The sequence below is a fragment of the Electrophorus electricus genome, chromosome 21, assembly GCF_041902795.1.
Source record: "Electrophorus electricus isolate QZ-2024a chromosome 21, ASM4190279v1, whole genome shotgun sequence".
In the NCBI taxonomy this organism is placed as follows: domain Eukaryota; kingdom Metazoa; phylum Chordata; class Actinopteri; order Gymnotiformes; family Gymnotidae; genus Electrophorus; species Electrophorus electricus.
Window position 1 is genome coordinate 2986299 of NC_137517.1, and position 12111 is coordinate 2998409.

Below are 12111 nucleotides of genomic sequence, written 5' to 3' on the forward strand. Positions count from 1 at the left end.
CGCACGACCTTTGTGTGAATTATGAGCACATATAGCTGCTGGTGGAACAGGTCTCACTTGTCTTTATTAATGTGACTGCAGAGGTTAGCGGCAGGTTGAATTCGCAGAAGTGCGCAGAAGTACCTTAACAACCTCAAGACCTGGCAGAGAGTCTTTCACCTTAAATTAGCACAAACATTCTAGTGTGGAATCTTTAAGCTGTCTGTCCAGAGCAGTTGATAAGCCAGAGCCCAGTAGTGTATGCATTACATTTACTGAAGACAATACTGTTGGCCCGAGGTCCCCAAAACCAGTAGAACTGACAGTGATATCACGGCAGGATTTGCTTAGCTGCATCTGGGCAGATTAATCAGGTTTCAGGCAGCCTTTGGTTTTTAAGACCAGTACAAAACATGAAAAGTTTGTGAAAGTTGGTGTGAAATTGTCTATCAGGTGGACTCTGTATAAAAGAAAGATTTTACTCAATCCTGATTTCTGCTTTCTTTTTAAAACACAGACACTGTTAAATTAAAGCTGAACTTTAACCTCACAATGATTCGTTTCAAATTCAATGTGTTATAGTAAACTGCCAAACCAACACAACTGTGACTGTCCTGGCATTACTGAATCGCCCATTCCAATTATTCAGTAATTAAACAGGGTATTTTATTGTTTAAATGGTGGGAAACCAAAAAAAAAACACACACAATGAGAGGTAACTTATAAATCAAATTATAGCCTACATGAGTATATGAATGAACTATGTAGTTATAACCTGCTTTTGGAAGTAACTTCTACAATTCACATTCATTCACAAACCTGTTCTGGTCTTGGCATCTCAAATTAAACAGGCAAGTAAACATTGCAATAAAGGTAATGGAAAGCTAACGAGAAAACACAGCATATACTGACATGGGAAGTGATTTCCATGGATTTAAAAGAACTCAAGCAGGCACTATTAAATGTGGCATCATTGATATCCCACCATTCCAAAGCCATTTTAATTGCTGCGTTTCTGTCCTGCTTCTTCCTGTCAGGCCAGAAGAGTCTCTGTAAAACTCCTTACGGATTATACCGTATATAAGTGGTGAAGGTAAAGTTCGTGTTTTGTGGGGTAAAAAAAAAATAAAAAATACAAAGTCGTTTTAGCAAATTAGTTTCTCGCCATGAATGATGCATTTCCAGGAAGTGAGCACAGGTGCTCTTTATATCATAAGTCTCAATTGCTGATGGTCTTTGTTAAATTCCGGAGGAAAGCTTCAGCCAGTAACACGATGAGCCGCTATCTCAACCAGCGTAAAGTGGCCTGCAGTCAGCCGCTGCATAATTCACCTAGAGGTGACAAGTTCTACTCTGCTTAGGGGTCAATTTGCACGCAAGTCCATTATAAAAGAGTACGTCTTTGGCAGGAACTCTGGAGAAAATGTTTACTGCAGCTCGACAGCACGACGTGACTGCATTGGGTATACATTCTAAACATGCTATATTAACATTAAAATGTATGGAAGCTTTTAAAGGATGCAAGTCAAAATGTCACCCCTTTATTGTTTAAAAGCAAGCTCTCTGATTTCATGGCATTTCTATAGTGTATGTGAAAGAGATTTGGGCGTTTCCTGGAAGGGGTTGAGATGGTGGACGTGGTGGAGGCTTTTCGGCTGGAGTAAAATGTCATTATTATAGAGGGACCACGGCGTGAAGAATTATACAAAGAATTTTGTCATTTTGAATCGTGCAGGCAGGGGAGCATCACAACTAGTCTATTTTCAGTCTTGTTCATATACACGCTGATGACCCAGGGATTGATTTGTGAATTCAAAAAGAGACAAACACCTTAAAGACCTTAACCAACTTTTTCCGTTTGTCTCTTCAGAAGAAATTAAAACATTCCCTTAATAGAAAGTAAAAGGACAGAGGGGCATCGGTGATGAGATGAAACTATCTTTGCACAATAAAGCAGGCTCAGTGGTTGGCTGGTGCTGAACAAAGGGAATAATATGCTTTTTGCATGATGGAAGGGGCCATTTCGCCCAATTGCACCTGTGATAAAATGTCCCAGACCAGAATGACAGAATGAAATGAGAGAAGGGGTTGAGAAGGGGAAAAAAAATAACGCCAAAAATTGAGAGAGACCACAAGTAACAAGACCACACAAACATAACACAGAAGCCGTAGATCAGAGTGTGGGACCAAGCTGTCTAATTCTTGAGAAATAAAAGGAGATTAAATACTTAGAAAGTGACTTAATGGAGACACTGAATGGCACTGTACATCACATGGGTCAGTTTCACTGAACACACGCAATTCCTTCATAATTTGACTGCTAGCTCTCCCAAGGACATAATCTCTCATCTTTATGTTGTCATAATGCGGTTTTAATTTGATTGATGGATGGTTTGTCCAATCAGACGGTTATGTTGGGAGGAAATATGAAAGCGAAAGCCCATTGGCAATGGGGAGAAACAAAAGACGAGTAGTTTGAGTAGTAGGCCAAATTCTCTTACCACCCGTCACACAAAACCCACCTATCATTTCAGTGAAGGAAGGGCATAGACAAAATCAGAAATGGGGGGAGTAAATGGAGGTTTAATTGCTCTCACTGTTAAGGCTAAGCGTCATTGACTGTAACTGCTTAGAGGAAAGGAAGTCACATCTACGGTGTAGTGGTAATAAATCAAAGCTTTAGTGGGATATGTACATTTAACTCTGACAGAATCATTTAAGGACTCAGTGGTCTCGCAATCATTGTGCAATTGCAGCTGTCCCTCAGACAAGTTTTAATTGAATTAGTCTGAGTGGTCATATTCTCCAAACAAATGGGGACAGTTTCTACTCTTGGGGCTCATTGACTTTAGAAAAAATATGAACCTTTGCTCTAACGCCTACATTTCTTTGGGAAAAGACACCAAGACAGTTTTGAAGGGGAATTTTTAAAGCGATATACTACAATTACCCATATATAGAGCAAATATCACTTTGACAACAAGCTGTGTTGTCTATTACACATGCATAGTTGTAAATGTTGCTAATACAGTCTAAACCAGGCGTCCCTTGATGTGTACCACCAATGAAAAAATGCCAGCTGAACATTTGTATATATTCACGCTTGTACATTTTTCTTAAGTGTGTGTAACTGCATAGTTGAAACAGATTCAGAAATCTGAAATAAAGTATAATGGTTATATTTACAACATACATACAAAAATCAAAGAGCAAAATAATTTGAATAATGGCCAAAAGTCACACCAAAGACCGTGTATAGCAAAAAAGGTTTAATCTCTCCTTGATGCATGTGTTTATTTACACATAATAAATCTGCAAAATAGGAAGGAGAACAATATTTACACAACGAGCATTTAACAGCCAACCTGTCACAGTTGATTCAAGTTTGAAACTCTTAAAAAGGTATCAGAATTCAGAAAGTATTAAAATTCTTTAGTTTTGTATTCTTTTTTTTAAATTCACATGCTCACACTTTTCCAATGTGTAAGTGAAATGTTTTGTTTTTGTTTTTTTAAGATCAGCTTCTTATTTTGGCTAAATTATGAGCAGAAATAAAAACTAAGAACAGGAGTAGAGGGGTTGGTCGCTTGAACTGAGCAGTGCGAGAGAGAGGAAGTGGCCAGTGGACACGGTGGAAGGAGGGATTGTGGGTGATGCGGTTGTGGAGGCTTCAGAGGAGCGAGAGAAGGTGGCAAGGCACTGTGTAAAAACGTGAAAGCTCCGTGATTACTGAAACAGCTTCTGATTTACCAAACCCTTCTTCTACTCCTACGGCTAAACTATCACAACACGGCTATTCTACAACAAAAAAACAAACAAAAACCAAAAAAAAACAGGCATCTCTTTTTGTTTTCTTCCTCAAAACAAGAATATAAAGAAAGGAGAGGCAAGCGCGTCAATAGTTCAACACTGAGATGTTGGTGAACGGCTCAAGACGTCCACATTTTCCACAACTCATGAAAAGTATCAAGTAGTCAAACAGCACCCCCGATAAAAAAGGAAAAGAAAAAGAGGATAAATTGATAAAATGAAAAAAGAGGATAAAAAAAATAACATCAAAGCAAATCACGTGTCCTGAGCCGACGCAACCAGTTGTTTTACAGTCTCGGTCATCAAAGCCTTGCTAATGCAGCGTAAGGCTGAACCTGTCAACATGTTTCCATCAGGGAAACTATGAGGGGTACAATAAAAATGGTTGCTAGTCAGTAAATGCTTTTTTGATATAAAGAATGAGAGTAAAGAACAAGACGTCTTGAAAATACGTGGAATGAAAGATGATTCTCCTACGCAACATGGAAACATCTATGGCGCAAAAGGGCAAATCTTTCTTGTTCCATGTGAGGACAAACAGATTATCAGAAGATTATATATACACACACACACACACACACACACACACACACACACACACACACACACACACACACACACACGTATTTTGGAAAAAAAAAAAGCTAGACATCAATTTAAGTCACCCTGTTCAAGAATTCACTACTTGTTATTTACGGACACGGCCTAAGACTAGCGTACGCCATGTATGGACCCTGTAGTGATGCTGTAGTCCTACAGGTATACTGTATGGTAGAAATAAGAAGACTGCCTTCCATTGAACTTTGTCATGTGTGCTGCAAAAAGGGGGTGTCCATGGTTAGATGAAGACTAAACAAGTCCTTTTTAATAATATCATAACATTTTCAGTGACAGCAAAAGTTGAAAGCACAAAAAGTTATGAGAAAACAACTGGTGATATGTTGCTGAAACCTACACAGTAAAAGCATCCAGAATGATTACAACAAGACTGGAATAGATATAAAGAAATAAAGGATTCTTATAGCTAGAATGTCTCAAGTTTGAGAAGATTGTCAGTACTACAGATACTAAATACGGCTTTATACTTTTGGAGACCTGCTCCTAGTTGGATAGGAGAGATTGCGCTAGCATATACACAATGCTCAAAAACATTCAAAAATAAATAAAAACAAAGCATTTGTTTTCTTAACCCTGCTGGCTGTCATGAACCCTGGTGCACACGTGCCTCCAGATAAAAACAAACAAAAAAAAGTTCTACGGTGACTATCCATTTTCTCTCTCAGGATTCTCACCTACTTCTCACACTTCTCACAGCATCCTTACATTTGCTTTATTGTCAGAGGGAGCGGTAAGTGGAGCGGAGATTTCTGTTGTTTAAACATGTCTGGCCTCAAGAGTACAGTGCAACAAATGAAGGGGACAACGTGGATCTTCACAGCAGCGTCTGGCATTCCGGAGACCAAAGGGAAAGTTTGGGGCGGGGAGCACGGATGTCAAAGATCTCTGCTTCATCGATTTGAGACGCTCAGCAGATGAGAGGCGCAGCAGAAGGGGAGAATTTGCAAATCGCTTCACATTTTCTGAATGACTGAAACCGGGGGGGGAAAAAAACCGTTGCATGTTTACCTACTTCAAATGCAACATATTTATCCTTTTTTCTTCTTGAGAGATAGCACGAGAGAATTAGGTTAAAGAGGGGAAAATGAAAGAAGAGGGAGGACTACAAGGAGCATACCTCCGACGTGATATATTCGCAATGTACACGACTTTGCTGTTTAGTCGAACTTCTGAATAAACTAATGAAAGGGCTTGTATCAAAGAAAAACTATGAAAATAAGTGACGGCCACGATAGCTTATTTGACAACGAGCTGCAGTAAATGAGGACTGCAAATTAAACTGAAGTTCAACTCTTTTCCTCTAGCACTGGCACACAAAGACTACCTACTACCGTTATTAAGCCATATTCACAGCGGCTGTGGATATCTGATTACCCCACCTGCTGCAGGAACACACTGTTCGATCTTATTACGATTTTAGCCACCAAAACTACAGCAGTAGGGCGCCAAAGGGACGGACGCCATGATGGTAATTATCTGGGACCTTCCCAGCATTGCGCAAGACATCATATCGCGCCTCATTGTTGAGCCGTAGCGTTTTCGGCAAGAGTTTTCCTTCGTGCGGCGTGAGGTGCTTTGTGGAAAGACAATGCCGTCTGTCGAGCGCACAGGTGGAAGGTACTGTGTTTGGGGCTTTTTTTTCTGTGGGATGACAAGCGAATATAAAGTAGTGAAAACCCCTAACATAGCCAATAATAACCGGTCAGAAATCTCTTTCGCATGCATTTCTGCACTAATTTCTCGAGGGATGAAATATCATACAACAAGAAAGCCCACTCACATGGCTTTCACAATAAAACCACAACAGTGAATTAAGGTTGAAAAAAAAAAGCGTAGAAACTTAACATACCGATTCTTCCACGAACTTAAGAATTACATTTTTTTTTTCTGCATTATTCCCTTCCAAAAAGACAAGGTACCACACAACATTTTGTTCATCTGTCTCAGTTTTTTGTTATTTTTTGTGTAATATTTTCCACTCTTGATTCTTCAGTCACTAGGCAAGTCAACATTAAATCATAGCACATTTTAGCTAAAGAAAAGGTTTTTTGCACTAAACAACATTCAAATAAAACATGGCACAGGACAAGGTTTTAAATATTTTTTTTTTCATAGTTCAGTCTTTGTTTCACATATCAAATTCATTTTTGTTGAAGTCTTTTCTATGTTAAAACTGTAAAATTTTTTATCATTTTTTCCTCATTTTGTATAAAAATGCAGTTGTATTTATGTATCTATACATATATATTTATATCATTTTTGTTTTTGTTGTGGTTCTTGTAAATTGTGCAAATTCAGCAGTAACACAAGTGGCAGGAGACTGGGAGCGATCGCGTGATCAGTCATCCCCGAGGAAGGAAAACCGAATCCACCACAGGATGGGAAAACAAACAGACTTCATCCAACAAAACGGAGCACTATAAAACCAGGATTTTCAGTAACCTGCTTTAAACTTCAAGACCGAGGCCGTGAGGGATCTACACTTCGTTGTCCAAACCTTCCGAAGCAGGGCTCACTCGGGAACAGGGACAGGTTTCCTTCAACGTACCTTAATATAACCATAATATGCCATAATATAACAAGTTGTAACCCATGTCCTATAGGAGAGCCACTGAAGAGCCACTCTGTTGCGTGTTGAGTAAGGGAGAAGGGACTAATAAGGGGATATCCACCCTGGGCTATTGTGAGAGGGTCTCCAGTGTACTGCATCTATCCTTGCAGTCCATAAGCTTTGTGTGCGGGTGGAGGGAGAGGGGTGTGGGGTGGAGCTCAGGGCTGGCCTGAAGGGGAGTAGGGAGGGAGTCCTCAGCTGGCCAGTGCCATGGTGTCGATCACCTGCTCCAGCTTGCTGCGCAGTCTCTGCCTCCGGGCCTGCTCGTCCTTCTGGAGCGCGGAGAGGATCTGTGGCGGTACAACAAAGAGGAGCTCAGCCTCACGTCCCAGTTCTGGACGCTGGGGACTGAGCAGAAGCGGGGACGTCATGCCCCACACACACACATTTACGCAGTTGACAGGTAATGCATCTCCCGCTTTGGTGGACAAACCCAGTAAAATTGGGTGTCATACCATCCGAGATTCCGGGAAGGAAGCAGAAAACTGTGTAGAGAGGACTGTGCAACCTGCTAACAGCTGCAAGTCTGGATAATGGACTGCTAATTCTCCTCATGTTTATATTGGTTCACCAAGGGTGTGCATGTGGCCATGTGTGCATCTAGATAATTGAAGCATAATGAACACCAACAGATGCCTAAATACAGTCAGCTGCAGTGGATCGGATGCAAAGATGGACAGAGGACTGGCACAGAGCTGAGAGCGTGCTTGGTAAGGAAGAGGTAGGGCCTTTGTGCAAGGCGAGGGCAAAAATATCACACACAAACACACATGCACCGTCAGGCAGGTGCGTATGCACAACGCACACATATACAAACACGAGCACATGGGCATGCACACACACACACACACACATGGTTCTCTTATAGTGGCTCATTATCATTATCATTTACACTGGCCCGTCAGACTGAGTCATTTGTCCCTGCATGTAATCATATGCATGTTGCCAGTTAGGGTTAACTACGCGGGGGTTTCACATTCACACCTCATGCCTTCAGCATGCTGCATCATCAGCGTAAGTGCAGAGCGAAGCGCGCGTGGATGACAACCCGCCTCGTTTCAAACGCAACCAATTCCTCGCCGCTTCAAACCGTAGTTTGCTTAGACAGCCCGAAGGCACTCAGGACCGCCGCCTGGCTGGTCGGTACGTGCCACGGGCTCTCCGTCTACCCCCCCGTGACTGACCTCGTCTTTGTACTTGGAGATGTAGGAGTAGATCTCGTGCAGGGCGCTCATGCTGTTGAACTGGCTCAGGTGGAGCCTGGACTGCTCCGCCAAATACGCGCTCATGTCCTGGTCGCTGATGGTAGCCATGCGCGAGATGTCGGAGTAATACCTGCGAAAGTGGACATCCAGGTCAGACTGCTGGGAGGAGGGACAGTGAGTCCCTACAGCGTTAAAATCACGGCAGGAGTAATTTTATCTATTTAGTAATAAACACGGCATCAGATATAGTCTGACTTTTTTATTCGTATGGCTTTGCATGAGCATCAGCAGTTTATTCGAGTTCAGCGGTAGCGTTTCATTCGTCCAATAGCCCTAACCTTCATCCTTCATAGTCTGTCACAGAGGTAAAGGAAGCCGACGGATCTATTGCTCTGTCTGCTGCAGGAGATGCCTGGCTGCTCCTGACAGACATACCTCTCCACCCAGTTCTTGTAGTTGGGAATGTCTTTAGCGTACAGCAGCTTGTTGGAGGGCGAGTCTTTTCCCAGTTTGTGTTCCGACGTGGAGCACGAGTCCATGAAGGTCTGAGCCACGACGGACAGGCAGGCGTCCGTGATGCTGTTTTTGTGGATGTCGAACACAAACTGAGGGTTCTTGATCACGTTCACCCAGAACCTCAAAGGCAAACTGAGAGGAGGAGGAAGAAGGAGAGAGTTCTTATGTTAGGAGTTCAGGCCGGTCACGTGCTGAATGTGGAAAGCGTAAAACTTAGGTTTGATATTCCCCAAGTATTTTCTCACTAAAACATCATGGAATATTCCACACAGATGTTTGACATGTTTGGCTTTTAACATTGAGCTTTGCATATTAATATTCATTTGCTCATCTTATAGATCTTTGCGCACGTTTCACATGCTTGATAAAACGGATTTATGTTTATGATTCCACCATCTGGTCGTGCCCAGAAGAGGAAGTGTTTCCCTGATGGGTCTCAGCTCATCTCGAGCTCTCCTCCTCAGGTAATGGCAGGCGTCTCTTGCCACTTTAGCCCTTGACCTGCTCATCTGGTCCAGCAATTCGGTCAAGCTGCATGGCGATGGCGATGAACTGAACCGAACTGGATGGTTTCTCACCAGTTGCTTTTCCAGGTGTGCCGCACATCCGAGTCTGTGATCTGGTGTTTGTCCGCCTGCTCGTCCAGAAAGTCGAACATGTACTTGATGGCCAGGGGCAGTGCGCTGCCGCGGTGTGCTGTGCTGAATATCGTCTCGAACAGGTCATCTACGAACTTCTGCAGCGTGCCCTGAGAACACGCCGCGGCGGTCAGTTACATGCACTGCACCAAATATACCGTTTCTTATACTTCATGGTTGATTTCCAGAACTTACAAGGTTTAGGGAGAACAGTGCTGACCATTTGGGTTCACGGACAGGATGGGCTCAGCTGCCCCAGTCATGTGGGGCCCTGTTTTTGGAGCCGCATGAACAAAATGGGCCTACTATACTTGCTCAAATGTGTGCAGTGTGATTGGATGAGAATATGCCAATTTATCACCAGATCCACCCAATTCACTTCACACATTTCACACCCCCCTCCCTCTCCAATCCCACTGTAATAGCAGGTGCAAAACATTCCCCAATAGATGTCCAGAGTCATTTCTGTGGGCAAAATAGTAAACCTCAAACAGGAGAGAATAAGAGGAGAGAGACAGGAAAGGAGACAGAGAATCAAATAATATCTGGCAGACAACCTGCTGGTTTGACATGACTGTCTACTAAGGCCTTTCCATTGACAGGCACCGTAGACATGCAAGACAAAAGACTGCCTGACAGGACACCTTTCCAGTGTACGCATCGGGCATCAAGGGAAACATCTAGAGTCTTACCTTCGTAGCTAGAAGACGAGTTAGGTAGATCTCGGAAACCATCTTGCTGCCGCGATCGCCCTCTCTCTGGTCTGAGTGGTCATGGTTTTTGACCAAGTGCCAGAGTTTTGTGCCACTCTCCAGGTCAGGGGTGATCATAGGGGTCCTGGAGCGAAGGCTGTCTGGACTACTGGCTGTCCTCAGCATACTCTCTGACAACACAGAGTTCCTGACTGTAAATGACCTTCGCCATGAATATAGTTTCCCAGTTAATCTTAATGTTCATTAGTCCTATAAAAAAAAATGACAAAAAGAAACAAACGAAAGAACCATGCAAGAAAAAACAGATCTGGCGTACAACTTAAGCTAACGGATGACAAAGTATTCGAATCTGTCCGTATACAACAAACAGGCAGCATCTGTATTATTCATCAACAGTTCCCTCAGGAATATCATTCCTCAGTATGACAAGCTGAATGAAACATTACGGTATCTGTTTATTTAATCACATACTTACAAGACAGTAGAACAAACTGGAGCATCTTCTTTGAAATGTACACTAAACATGGGCTAAATTTGACAAGGATTTTACAATTCATGCCAAGACAATTGTTCCAAATTCCAAGGGCTATCAAAGAAAGCCTTTAAAATAAAGATGACAGCCAATTACTCCCCAGGAGACTACGCCGTGCTGCAAGGTCATTCACACAATGGACAACTGGATAATATACATAGAAGCACAGGAAACAGCAGAGTCTGGTTGTATTGTCAGAGTGAACACGGTTCACGCCTGCTGCTCATTCTACCTGTGCTTGCGTGTGTATTTTTGTGGTCATAATGTGACATAAATTGCGTGTAATGCGTATCCCTACATAATGGCAGCCCCATACACAATATCCTGAGTGAGCCGGACCCATCTCTCCCTGCACAGCTGTAATAGCACATTTCATTATTAATGGGGCGGTGTGTGTGCGCAGGGGAGATTGAGAAACTTTATTACAGCAGACGGGAAAGATGCATATCTATCTTTGTGCCCTTATCAGCCCGGCGGTCCTGCAGGCTGAGTCCAGTTTACGTGCTGGGATCGGAAAGACGAGGAGGACCATTCTGTCCAGGGAGCACAGGCTGCCACAATTTCACACACCACTAAAAGGCTTTCAACCTGGCAACCTGGCAACAGTAACCCAAGTGGGAACAAAGTGGGCCGCCACGACCTATTGGGGCGAGAGGCAACCCCCCCCCATCCAACATCCCCAGTACCTAAATCACTGGCGTCAGACATGCACACCTGTAGTTACTATATTTGTTAACGGGAGTGGTTTCCATGCCAACCGGAACCTGACAGCAAGGAGAAGGAAAGTGTGTTTCTGTTGCTGCAGAGCTGGAAGCGTAGCGTTGCAGCGTGCTTCCTGAGGGCTTACAATAACGGACACCTGTTACGAGGTTGTTAGTGCATGGGGCTGCCCCATTACAAAGCACTCTTTCCAAAATGCTGCTCTGGTCTTCTCTGATTGGACGAGACATGTTTTTTTTAGTAGCAGCAGCAGTAGTAGTAGTAGTAGTAGTAGTAGTAGTCGTCATCAAATAAGCCACAAACCAGCATCAAGAACCACTCCAAGGTCAGTGCCCCGGTTTAGATGACCGTATGATTCAGGTCTGGCATTCGCTGAAGATCCGCGTTCTCACTGCCAAGAAGAACGGAGCAGACAGTGGAGGAGGGAACCTACCATATCTGCTGAGGGACTTGGTGAAGGTAGAGGAGTTAGAGATGTTGTAGGCCGAGTTCTGCTTTGGCACCAGTGCAATGACGGACCCATCTGTTACCTGAGATATAGTCAACGCGTTCATGACTGCTCAACCCAGACAGCGATGACAAACACAGGCTTCATGAGCTCATTACTTAAATGCATTTCCACTGCAGAACGTGCTGCATTTCATTTTGCGTATTAGCAGGCAACACTGGGACTACGCAGGTTTTGGCCAGATTTCCACCATGTAGCCTTAATAAGGCTATTTCAGTACATCAATAGGTGAAGTTCAAATCATTTGTCTTATTTTTCTGT

General features: G+C 43.2%; 1 protein-coding gene across 9 annotated transcripts in view; it reads right to left on the reverse strand.

Annotated features, from left to right (window-relative positions):
• Window positions 1-3233: 3233 nt before the first annotated feature.
• The window catches only part of plxna1a (plexin A1a), a 154385-nt gene continuing 145507 nt past the window's right edge, over window positions 3234-12111 (reverse strand). For 5 of the 9 annotated variants that reach the window (XM_081704497.1, XM_081704498.1, XM_081704496.1 and 2 more), the window contains 6 exons: window positions 11776-11872; window positions 10070-10260; window positions 9318-9487; window positions 8659-8871; window positions 8203-8353; window positions 7064-7308 (listed from right to left, as the gene is read on the reverse strand). In XM_081704497.1, the coding sequence (XP_081560623.1) occupies window positions 7213-7308; window positions 8203-8353; window positions 8659-8871; window positions 9318-9487; window positions 10070-10260; window positions 11776-11872 (918 nt within the window). In that variant the 3' untranslated portion in view covers window positions 7064-7212. Of the gene's footprint in view, window positions 7309-8202; window positions 8354-8561; window positions 8872-9317; window positions 9488-9572; window positions 9649-10069; window positions 10261-11775; window positions 11873-12111 lie in introns of those variants that run through there. The other 4 variants (XM_081704500.1, XM_081704501.1, XM_081704502.1 and 1 more) reach the window with 4 other exon arrangements.